Below are 11,180 nucleotides of genomic sequence, written 5' to 3' on the forward strand. Positions count from 1 at the left end.
GGGGTTTGTGGGGTTTATGGAGTTTATGGGGTTTTATGGGGTTTATGGGATTTGTGGGTGTTATGGGGTTTGTCGGGGTTATGGGGGTTTATGGGTTTTGGAGGGTCAAAGAGGGATGGGGATTTATGGAGATTTTTGGGGATTTATGGGGGTTCAGGGGTCTCAAAGGGAGATGGGGTTTATAGGGTCTGAGTTGGGGTTTATGGGGTCGGGGATGTCACGGAACACTCGGGGTTTATGGGATTTGTGGGGTGTGTGGGGGTTTATGGGGTTTATGGGATCAAAGAGAGATGGGGATTTATGGGGATTTTTGGGGGTCCAGAGGTCTCAAAGGGAGATGGGGTTAATGGGGTCTGAGCTGGGGTTTATGGGGTCGGGGATGTCACGGAACACTCGGGGTTTGTGGGTTTTGTGGGTGCTCAGGGGGATTTATGGGGCTCCAGGGACCCCACAGCTCCTCCCCAAATTCTTGGGGACCCTCCCGTCCTCCTGAGGCCCCTCGGGCCCCACAGAGCCCCCAGAGCGCCCCGGATCCCCCCCCATTGATTTTGGGGCCGCCCCAAAACCCCTCGGGCTCCCCGGGACCGCCCCAAGCCACGCCCACTCCGCGCTGGCCACGCCCCCACAGCGCGCACGCCAATTACGTCACCGCGCCAGGGCGTGGCCACGCCCCCTGCGCCCTCCCACGGCCATATTTGGTGTTCGGCCACACCCCCAGAAGGGGCGGGGCCTGGGCGCGGGCGCGCGCGCGGGATTCGAACGGCGCGCCCGGTAACGGCCGGAAAAGGCGGGAAAAGGAGCCCGGGATCCACCGGGAGCGGGAAAAGGAGCCCGGGATCCACCGGGAGCGGCACCGGGAGCGGGAGAAGGAGCCCGGAATTCCCTGAGATCGGCACCGGGAGCGGGAGAAGGATCCCGGAATTCTCTGGGATCGGCACCCACGGACAGCGGAGCCCGAGCCGAGGTGGGACCGGGGAGCTCTTCCTGGGAATTCTCCCCCTCCTCAAACTGGGATCCCCCCATTCCCCAATCCGGGACATCCCAACCTTGGATCCCCCATCCCTGGGCTGGGATCCACAATTCCCAAACCTGGGCCCGTCTCTGCTCCCTAAACCGGGATCTCCCCAGTTCCCGAATCTGGGACTCCCCCCTTCCCTGCTTTGGGATTTCCCCCCCACGCTGGGAATCCCAAACTGGGATCTGCTCCGTCCTCCAGGTTTGGATCCCTCCAATCCGAAACCCCCTCCCCCAATTCCCCAGTCCGGGATACCCCCATTCCTAAATCCAGGAACCTCCCAATTTTCCAAATTCAGGACTTCCCCAATTCCCAAACCTGGCTCGCCCTATTTCTAAATCCAGGAACCCTCAAGTCCTGAATCCAGGGCTTTTCCAATTCCCAAATCCGGGATTTCCCACATTCCCAAAATCCAGGACCCCCAAATTCCCAAATCCGGGACCCCCCAGTTCCCAAATCCAGAACCCCCAATTCCCAAATGTGGGAACTCCCTAATTCCGAAACCTGGGATTTCCCAAATCCAGGAACCCCCCCAGTTTTCCAAATCCAGGATTTCCCCAATTCCCAAATCTGGCTCCGCCTATTCCCTCATCCAGGGCCCCCAGATTCCCAAATCTAGGTACCCCCAATTGCCCAAATCCAGGATTTCCCACTTCCCAAATCCAAGAACCCCCAATTCCCAAATCCAGGATTTTCCCCAATCCCCAAATCCAGGATCCCGCAATCCCCAAATCCAGGATTTCCCCAGTCCCCAAATCCAGGACATTCACAATTCCCGAATCTGGGATTTCCCCAATCCCCAAATTCAGGACATTCCCAATTCCCAAATCCAGGATTTCCCAATTCCCAAATCCAGGTTTTCCTCATTCACCAAATCTGGGATTTCCTCAATTCCCAAATCGAGGAGCACCCAATTCCTGATTCCAGGAACCCCGAATTCCCAAATCCGGGATTCCCCCAATCCCCAAATCTGGGATTCCCCCAATTCCCAAATCCATCCCTCCATGTGCCCTCGTGCCCACAGGATTGGGATTGGGATCGGGATCGGCTCCATGGACACGTTCCAGTCTCCAACCCCCTCCTCCCGCCGGGACAAAGCAGGTGAGGATGATCCCGGGAAATTCCCCCAAGGAATCGCAGGGAGCCCCGAGGGATGGGAATGGCCTTGGGGGGATCCCCGGGGTGAATTCCAGAGGCTGCTCCAAGCCCTGTCCAACCTTTCCTGGCACAATTCCAGAGATTCCCTGGAAAACTCTGCCAGTCCTTCCTCCTCCTCCTGCTCCTGGTTTTATCCCTGAGCACATCCGGGTGGGAAATCCCTGGGATCAGTTTTCCATCCCAGTTTCCCATCCCAGTTTTCCATCCCTGTTCCCAATTTCCCATCCCTTTTCCCGTCCACTTTTCCCATCCCTGTTTCCCATTCCTGTTTCCCATCCCAGTTTCCCATCCCTGTTTCCCTTTTCCTTTCCATTCCCTTTTCCCCATTTTCCATTCCCTGTTGGGTCCTGTTGGTTTCCCTTCCCAGTTTTCCATCCCTTTTTCCCATCCCAGTTTCCCACTCCCTTTTCCCATCCCAGCTCCTTGTGCTGCCTGAAATTCCTCTCTGGAATTGGGGGCTGGATCTGTGGGAGCTCCGTTTTTTAGGGAACAAACCCATCCAGGGAACGGAGCTGGAATTTGGGAAAACATTCCAGAGAAAAACCGAGGGGGGGTGTTGGAAGGAGCTTTCCTAAAACCCGGAGTCAGGAATGGGATCGGAGCATCCAGCGGGAATCATGGAATGCTTTGGGAAAACCGGGAATTCCAACCATCCACACCCCCAAAATCCCCAGGGATTCAAATCCCACTGGGAATGGGGACTCCAGGCCTGGAAAACCCTTTCCAGGCAGGAATCATTCCCAAACTCCACCTGAACTTTCCCTGGAAATTCCCCCCTCATTCCCACCCGTGATTCCCGAGGAGCAGATCCCGATCCCAGCTGGATTTTGCCGTGGGATCACCGGGAATTTTCCCTGCAGATGCCGGCGCCGTGTCCGTCACCATCCCGGCCTCTCCCTTCATGCAGAAGTTGGGATTTGGCACCGGAGTCAGCGTGTACCTGATGAAAAGGTTGGGAATGGGAATTGGGAATTGGGAATTGTTATCCTGGGAAATCCTGGAGTGGGCAGGAAAGGAGCCCCCGGGAAGGATTTTTATCCCAGATTTCCTCCCCATGGATACGGAGCTGAAGGGATTTGGGATCTGCAGAGCCAGGAAGGAGAGAGGTGTTTTGGGATAACCCTGTCCTGGCTGGAATTCCGGGATTTTGGGGTCCATTCCTGGGAATCCAGGGATTTGGGCTCTATTATTTTGGGGTAACCCTGTCCTGGCTGGAATTCCAGGATTTTGGGCTCCACTATTTTGGGATAAACCTTTCCCACCTGGATTCCAAGGATTTGGGCTCTGTTCTTTTGGGATAACCCTTTCCTAGCTGGAATCCAGGAATTTGGGCTCCATTCCTGGGAATCCAGGGATTTTGGGCTCCGTTATTTTGCCATAACCTTTTCCTAGCTGGAATCCAGGAATCTGGGCTCTGTTCTTTGGAATCCAGGGATTTGGGCTCCATTTGTTTGGGATAAATCCCAGGATTTTGGGGTCCATTCCTTCCCTCCACCACCCTCAGCTCCATCTGGAGATGTGGACGGATAAAAATTCCCTTTCCCTGAGAATTCCACCGAGGAATTTGGAACATTCCCATCCCAAGGCAGATTGGATCCTTTTCCCCGTTTCCTCCAGAATTCCACTCTACCCTCCCCGGCTGGAGGGGGAATTCCATGGGAATTCCAGAGGTTTTTCCTGCCCAGGTCACCCCAGGGATTATCCCGCTCTCCGTGGGCCGTGAAGAAAATCAATTCCGGCTGTTCCCAGAGCCAGAGGAGCCTCTTCCAACGGAGACTCCGGGAAGAGGCCCAGAAACTCCGGAAACTGCAGCATCCCAACATCGTTGGTGGGAATTCACCGGGAATGGGGGCATGGATCCCTGGGAATGGAGGGATGGATCCATGGGAATGGAGGGATGGATCCTTGGGAATGGAGGGGTTGGATCTGTTGGGAATGGAGGGGTTGGATCCTTGGGAATGGAGGGATGGATCCTTGGGAATGGAGGGATGGATCCTTGGGAATGGAGGGGTTGGATTTGTTGGGAGTGGAGGGGTTGGATTCCCATTCCCATGGATCCCATTCCCATCTCATCAATCCCATCCCATGGGTCCCATCCCATACCCACAGATGCCACTCCCACAGATCCCATTCCCATGGATCCCATTCCTCTTCCCATTGCTCCCATTCCCAGGGATCCCATTGCCACTCCCATGGATCCCATTCCCACATTTCCCTTTCCCATTCCCACATGGATCCCATGGATCCAATTCCCACTGATCCTGTTCCCACATTCCCATGTTTCCCATTCCCATGGATCCCACGTTTCCCATTCCCACATTTCCCATTCCCACGTTGCCCATTCCCCATTTGTTTCCCATTCACATGGATCCCATTCCCCTGTTCCCACGTTTCGCATTCCCAGATTTCCCATTCCCCGTTTGCTTCCCGTTCCCATTCCCGTGTTTCCCATTCCCACATTCCCCTGTTTCTCGTTCCCATTCCCACATTTCCCATTCCCATGTTTCCCATTGCCGTGTTTCCCATTCCCATTCCTGCATTTCCTGTTCCCATTTCCCCATTCCCGCGTTTCCCATTCCTGCATTTCCCGTTCCCATTCCCCCATTTCCCCTTCCCATTCCTGCGTTTCCCATCCCGTGTTTCCCATTCCCCCATTCCCGTGTTTCCTGTTCCCATTCCTGTGTTTCCCATTCTCCCATTCCCATATTTTCCATTCCTGTTTCCCGTTCCCATTCCCACATTCCTGCGTTTCCATTCCTGTGTTTTCCATTCCCGCGTTTCCCATTCCCATGTTTCCCATTCCCACATTCCCCTGTTTCTCATTCCCATTCCCACATTTCCCATTCCCCCATTCCTGTGTTTCCCATTCCCATGTTTCCCGTTCCCATTCCTGCATTTCCTATTCCCATTTCCCCATTCCCATATTTCCCATTCCTGTTTCCCGTTCCCATTCCTGCATTTCCCATTCCCCCATTCCCGCATTTCCCATTCCCGCATTTCCCATTCCCGCGTTTCCCGTTCCCATTCCCTCATTCCTATGTTTCCCATGTTTCCTGTTCCCATTCCCATGTTTCCAATTCCCATTTCTGGTTCCCATTTCCGTGTTTCCCGTTCCCATTCCCCCCTTCCCATTCCCGTGTTTCCCATTCCCCCATTCCCATGTTTCCCATTGCTGTGTTTCCCATTCCCATTCCTGCATTTCCCGTTCCCATTCCCCCATTTCCCCTTCCCATTCCTGCGTTTCCCGTTCCCATTCCCATATTTCTCGTTCCCATTTCCTGTTCCCATTTCCGTGTTTCCCGTTCCCATTCCCCCATTCCCATTTGTTTCCCATTCCCATGTTTCCCATTCCCGCGTTTCCCATTCCAACGTTTCCCGTTCCCATTCCCCCATTTCCCATTCCCATTCCTGAGTTTCCATTCCCCCATTCCCGTGTTTCCCATTCCTGTTTCCCGTTCCCATTCCCACATTCCTGCGTTTCCCATTCCAACGTTTCCCGTTCCCATTCCCCCATTTCCCATTCCCATTCCTGCGTTTCCATTCCCCCATTCCCGTGTTTCCCATTCCCATTCCTCCATTCCCATATTTCCCATTCCTGTTTCCCATTCCCATTCCCGCGTTTCCCATTCCCGCGTTTCCCGTTGTTCCCAGGGTACCGGGCCCTGACGGAGGCTCCTGACGGGAGCCTGTGCCTGGCCATGGAATTCGGGGGGGAGAAATCCCTGAACGATCTGATCGAGGAGCGCCGGGAGCAGGGCCTGGGGGCCTTCCCGGCTCCCACCATCCTGCACGTGGCCCTCAGCATGGCCAGGGGCCTCCAGGTACCGGGAAAAAACAGGAAAAACCCGGGAAAAAAATGGGAAAAACCCGGGATTCCGGGAGAAAGGGAGATGCTGGGGGGGTTGGGATAGGGATGGGGGGGATGTTGGGAAGGAATTCCCAGGGAAGCCCCTGGATCCTGAAATTCCTTCCTGGAGAGGAGTTGGGATGGGGATGGATCCAATGCCAGAGCTGGGAATGTGCAGCTGGATGAGGGAAGGATGCAGGGAATGCTGGGAGCCTTTTCCAGAGGTTTCCAGGAGAGCTGGGATTTGGGAAAGGGCTGGAGGGCCAGGAGCCAGGGAATGGCTTCCAGTGGGAAAGGGGATCTGGGGAAGGAATTCCTGGCTGGGCTGGAATTCCCAGAGAATCCCTGGATCCCTGGCAGTGTCCAAGGAAAGGTTGGATCACCCTGGGATAGTGGGATTGGAATGGGATGGGATTGAAGGTCCATGGATCCCATCCCAAACCATTCCGGGATTCTGGGATCCAGGACACTCAGGATCCATCCCGAGGGATTTTTATGGAATTGGGGGATGGAAAAGGGAAGGGAGACCCTTCCTGAGTTCCCAGAGACGCCCCTGGATCCTGAAATTCCTTCCTGGAGAGGAGTCAGGATGGGGATGGATCCAATGCCAGGCTGGGAGAGCTGGGAATGGAGGGAATTCCCTGGGAAAGGAGGAAATGGGATTTGAAAAGGAATTCCCGGCTGGAATTCCCAGAGAATCCCTGGGAACACCCAAGGACCCGCCAGGATCCGGGCGGGGGCTGATCCACCAAAATCCCACAACCCGCGGATTCCGAGCCTCCCCCGAGTTTCCGAGGCCAAGGATCTGGGATTTTTTTTTTTTTTTTCCCCCCCCCCCCTCCTCCCTTCTCCTGAATCCAACGGGAATTTTCCCGGGAATTCCGCAGTACCTGCACACGGAGCAGCGGCTGCTCCACGGCGACATCAAATCCCCCAACGTGGTCGTGCGCGGAGCCTTCGACTCCGTCAAGATCTGCGACGTCGGAGTCTCCCTGCCCCTGGATGAGAACCTGGCAGGTTGGGAATCCCGGGAATTCTGCCCTCCTGGGAATTCCCTGAATCCCAGAATCCAGAGCTTTCCCCGGGAGGTGTTGGGGGAAGGAGGAATTCCGGGGTTTTGGTGGGGGGGGGGGTTTAGGGATAGGCTGGACACAGCGGGAATGGGAAAACACAGGGAAATCCTTGGGAATTCTCTGGGTGCCTCGGGATTTATTGGGAATATTCAGGTGGAGGCTTTGGAATGTCCTGAGGCAGGAGGAAGAGGAGGAGGATGGGAATGGATCCATTTTATTGGGAATGTGGATCCAGAGAGTGGGAATGGATCAGGCTTTATTGGGAATATTCAGCTGGAGGCTTTGGAATGTCCTGAGGGAATGTGGGAATGGATCTGGGTTTTTTGGGAATTTTGGAGCTGGAGGCTCCAGAATCTCCTGGAGGGATCCACAGGGCTGTGGAATTCCTCTGGGAATGGCAATCCAGAGGGAAGGCTCTGGAATCCCCCTGTGGGAATGTGGCTTTTCCCAGGATCCCATTCCCAATCTGGGATCATATTCCTAGTATTCCCAATCCAATCCTATTCGTAATTCAGGATCCCATTCCCAATCCAATCCCATCCCATTCCTAATCTGCAATCCCAATCTGGGATCCCGTTCCCAATCCCAACCCAGGATCCTGTTCCCATTCCCAATCAGGGATCCCATTCCTAATCCAATCCCATTCCCAATTCAGGATCTCATTCTCAATGCAATCCCATCCCATTCCTAATCCGCATTCCCAATCCGGGATCCCATTCCCAATCCCGGATCCCAATCCCATTCCCAATATGGGATCCCATTCCTGATCCCTGATCCCATTCCCGATCCTGGATCCCAGTCCCGATTCCAGATCCTGTTCCCAATCCCAGATCCTGTTCCCAATCCCATTCCCAGATCCCATTCCCAATCCCATTCCTAATCCTGGATCCTGTTCTCAATCCTATTCCCAATCTCGGATCCCATTCCCAATCTCGGATCCCATTCCTGATCCCAATCCCAGATCCCATTCCCAATATGGGATCCTGTTCCCAATCCCACTCCTGATCCCAGATCCCATTCCCAATCTCGGATCCCATTCTCAATCCCGGATCCCATTTCCGATCCCATTCCCAATCCCATTCCCGATCCTGGATCCTGTTCCCAATCCCGGATCCTGTTCCCGTTCCCATTCCCAATCCCATTCCCATTCCCGTTCCCGTTGCAGTGAGCGATCCCAATCTCTGTTACGTGGGCACGGAGCCCTGGAAGCCCCCGGAGGCGCTGGAGCCGGGCGGGATCATCTCGGACAGATCCGACATTTTCCCGCTGGGCCTCACCCTGTGGGAGATGCTGGCCCTGAGCATCCCACACCTGATCCTGCCCGAGAGCGGCTCCGAAGGTCGGGAATTCCCGCCCGGAACGGGAGCTGGGGGAGCTGGGAATGGGAAAAAAAAGGGCTGGAGGGAATGGGATACGGGGAATGGGATACAGGGAATGGGATACAGGAATGGGGAGCTTGGGGTGGGATCTTGGGAAGGAATTCGTGGCTGGGCTGGAATTCCCAGAAGATCCCTGGATCCCTGGCAGTGTCCAAGGGTGGATTTGGATCACCCTGGGATCCCAGGATGGGATTGAAGGTCCATGGATCCCATCCCAAACCATTCCGGGATTCTGGGATCCAGGACACTCAGGATCCATCCTGAGGGATTTTTATGGAATTTGGGGATGGAAAAGGGAAGGGAGACCCTTCCTGGAGTCCTGGATTTCCAGGGAAGCCCCTGGATCCCGAAATTCCTTCCCGGAGAGGAGTCGGGATGGGGATGGATCCAATGCCAGAGCTGGGAATGTGCAGCTGGATGAGGGAAGGATGCAGGGAATGCTGGGAGCCTTTTCCAGAGGTTTCCAGGAGAGCTGGGATTTGGGAAAGGGCTGGAGGGCCAGGAGCCAGGGAATGGCTTCCAGTGGGAAAGGGGAGCTCGGGGTGGGATCTTGGGAAGGAATTCCTGGCTGGGCTGGAATTCCCAGACAATCCCTGGCAGTGTCCCAGGACAGGGATCCCACTCCCCATTCCTGGGATGAGCTTTTCCAGCCTCTTCCAGCTCCAGGATAATTCCTTCTCCCCAATCCCGAGCTGCAGGATTCCTGGCAATTCCATGAAAGGCAGGGAAGAGATTTCTCTCCCCTCTCAGCATTCCCTGCCCTCTCCCACCTCCGGGATTCGTTGCCATGGGGTTGGGATCCCTTGGGGTGGAATCTTGGGAAGGAATTCCCGGCAGGGCTGGAATCCCTGGGAACATCCCAGGCCGGGATTCCCGGGCTGTGCTCTCTGCTGACTCCTGTCCCTGCGGGAATTGCAGAGGATTCGTTTTCCGAGGAATCCTTTGACGAGGACTCGTACTACGCGGCGCTGGGCACGCGGCCGGCGCTGCCCCCGGCGGCGCTGGATCCATCCCAGGGATCCGTGCGGGAATTGTTCGGAGCCTGCACGGCCCCGGAGCCGCGGCAGCGCCCGGCGGCCGCACGGATCGTGGAGGCCCTGGAGACCAACGTGCAGCCCTGACATTCCCGGGAATTCCTGCAGCTCTGAGCATTCCCGGGATTCCTGCAGCTCTGAGCATTCCCGGGATTCCTGCAGCCCTGACATTCTCCTACAGGTCTGACATTCCCGGGAATTCCTGCAGGTCTGATATTCCTGGGATTCCAGCAGCTCTGACATTCTCCTGCAGCTCTGACATTCCTGGGAATTCCTGCAGCCCTGACATTCCCAGGATTCCTTTAGCTGTGATATTCCTGGAATTCCTGCAGCTGTTACATTTTTTGGAATTCCAGCAGCTGTGACATTCCCGGAATTCCTGCAGCTGTTACATTTTTTGGAATTCCTGTAGCTGTGACTTTCCTGGGAATTCCTGCAGCCCTGAGCATTCCTGGGAATTCCTTCAGCTGTGACATTCCCAGAATTCCTGCAGCTGTTACATTTTTTGGAATTCCTGCAGCTGTGACATCCCCGTAGTTCCAGAGCCCTGACATGCCCGGAATTCCAGAGCCCTGATATTCCTGCAATTCCCACAATTCCAGAGGCTGCCATCCCTGCAGTTCTGGAGCCTGGCATTCCCAGATTTCCAGAGCTTTGCATTCCCACAATTCCAGCCCTGACATCCCCACAGTTCTGCAGCCCTCACCTTCCCACAATTCCAGAGCTCGATATTCCCACATTTCCAGGATTTCCTACATTCCCGGATTTCTGGAACCCCAAGATTCCTGCATTTCCAGCAGGATGTGATTCTGTAGCCCTTAAATCCTTGCAATTCCAGAGCCTGGCATTCCCAGAATTCCAGAGCCTGACATTCCCAGATTTCCACAGCCCCAACATTCCCAGAATTCCCAGCAGGACGTGGCTCCGGAGCTGGCATGGCTGGAATTGTGTCCATCCCATTCCCTGCGTTTTGGGATGGATTTTCCCAAATTTTTAGGAAAATTTTCCCTCTCTGGAGTTGGAATTTCCTTCGTTTTGGAGTTGGATTTTCCCTCTTTTCCACGTGGGATTTTCCCAAGCTTTCAAGTTGAATTCTCCCAGGTTTGGGATTGGATTTTCCCTTTTTTTCTGGATTGGAATTTCCTTATTTTAAGTTGGAATTCCCTCTTTTTGGGGTTTTCCCAAGTTTTTAGGCTTGGATTTTCCCTCTAGGGTTTGGATTTTCCCAAGTTTTTTTGTTGGATTTTCCCTCTTTTAGGTCAGATTTTTCCCTCCTTTTTGTGGTGGAATTTTCCCACTTTTTTTGGACTGGAATTTCCCGAGTTTTCCCATTGGATTTTCCCTCTCACTGGGTTCAATCTTCCCTTTTTTTGGAGTTGGATTTTCCCTCTTTTCCAGGTGGGATTTTCCCAGTTTTCAGGCTGGATTTCCCCTCTTTGCACTTGGAATTTCCCTCATTTCTGAGTTGGATTTTCCCATTTTTTCAGGTGGGATTTTCCCAGGTTTGGATTTTCCCTCTTTTTTTTGGGGGGGGGGGGCTGGAATTTCCCCATTTAGGTTGGATTTTCCCAAGTTTTCCCTCGGGAATGTTCCCAATAAATGGATTTGTTCCTCTCTCTGGGATTGATGGATTTTTTTTCCCTTGGGGCTTGGGTGCTCTGAGGGGGGAATGTC

At 54.4% G+C, this 11,180-nt stretch overlaps 1 protein-coding gene across 2 annotated transcripts; it reads left to right on the forward strand.

Annotated features, from left to right (window-relative positions):
* Positions 1-784: 784 nt before the first annotated feature.
* On the forward strand, positions 785-11,058 carry PBK (PDZ binding kinase). Of its 2 annotated transcripts, XM_088162667.1 has the most exons (8): positions 785-964; positions 2,040-2,116; positions 3,034-3,124; positions 3,859-4,001; positions 5,825-5,994; positions 6,908-7,037; positions 8,259-8,432; positions 9,391-11,058. In XM_088162667.1, exons 2-8 carry the CDS (start codon positions 2,068-2,070, stop codon positions 9,591-9,593), a joined length of 960 nt encoding a protein of 319 aa, XP_088018793.1. In that variant the 5' UTR covers positions 785-964; positions 2,040-2,067; the 3' UTR covers positions 9,594-11,058. The 2 variants fall into 2 exon arrangements, with proteins under 2 accessions (XP_088018793.1, XP_088018792.1); XM_088162666.1 differs by lacking the exon at positions 785-964 and having other exon boundaries at positions 1,977-2,116.
* The last annotated feature ends 122 nt before the right edge of the window (positions 11,059-11,180 follow it).

Source organism: Sturnus vulgaris, chromosome 3, assembly GCF_052056855.1.
Source record: "Sturnus vulgaris isolate bStuVul1 chromosome 3, bStuVul1.hap1, whole genome shotgun sequence".
NCBI lineage: Eukaryota > Metazoa > Chordata > Aves > Passeriformes > Sturnidae > Sturnus > Sturnus vulgaris.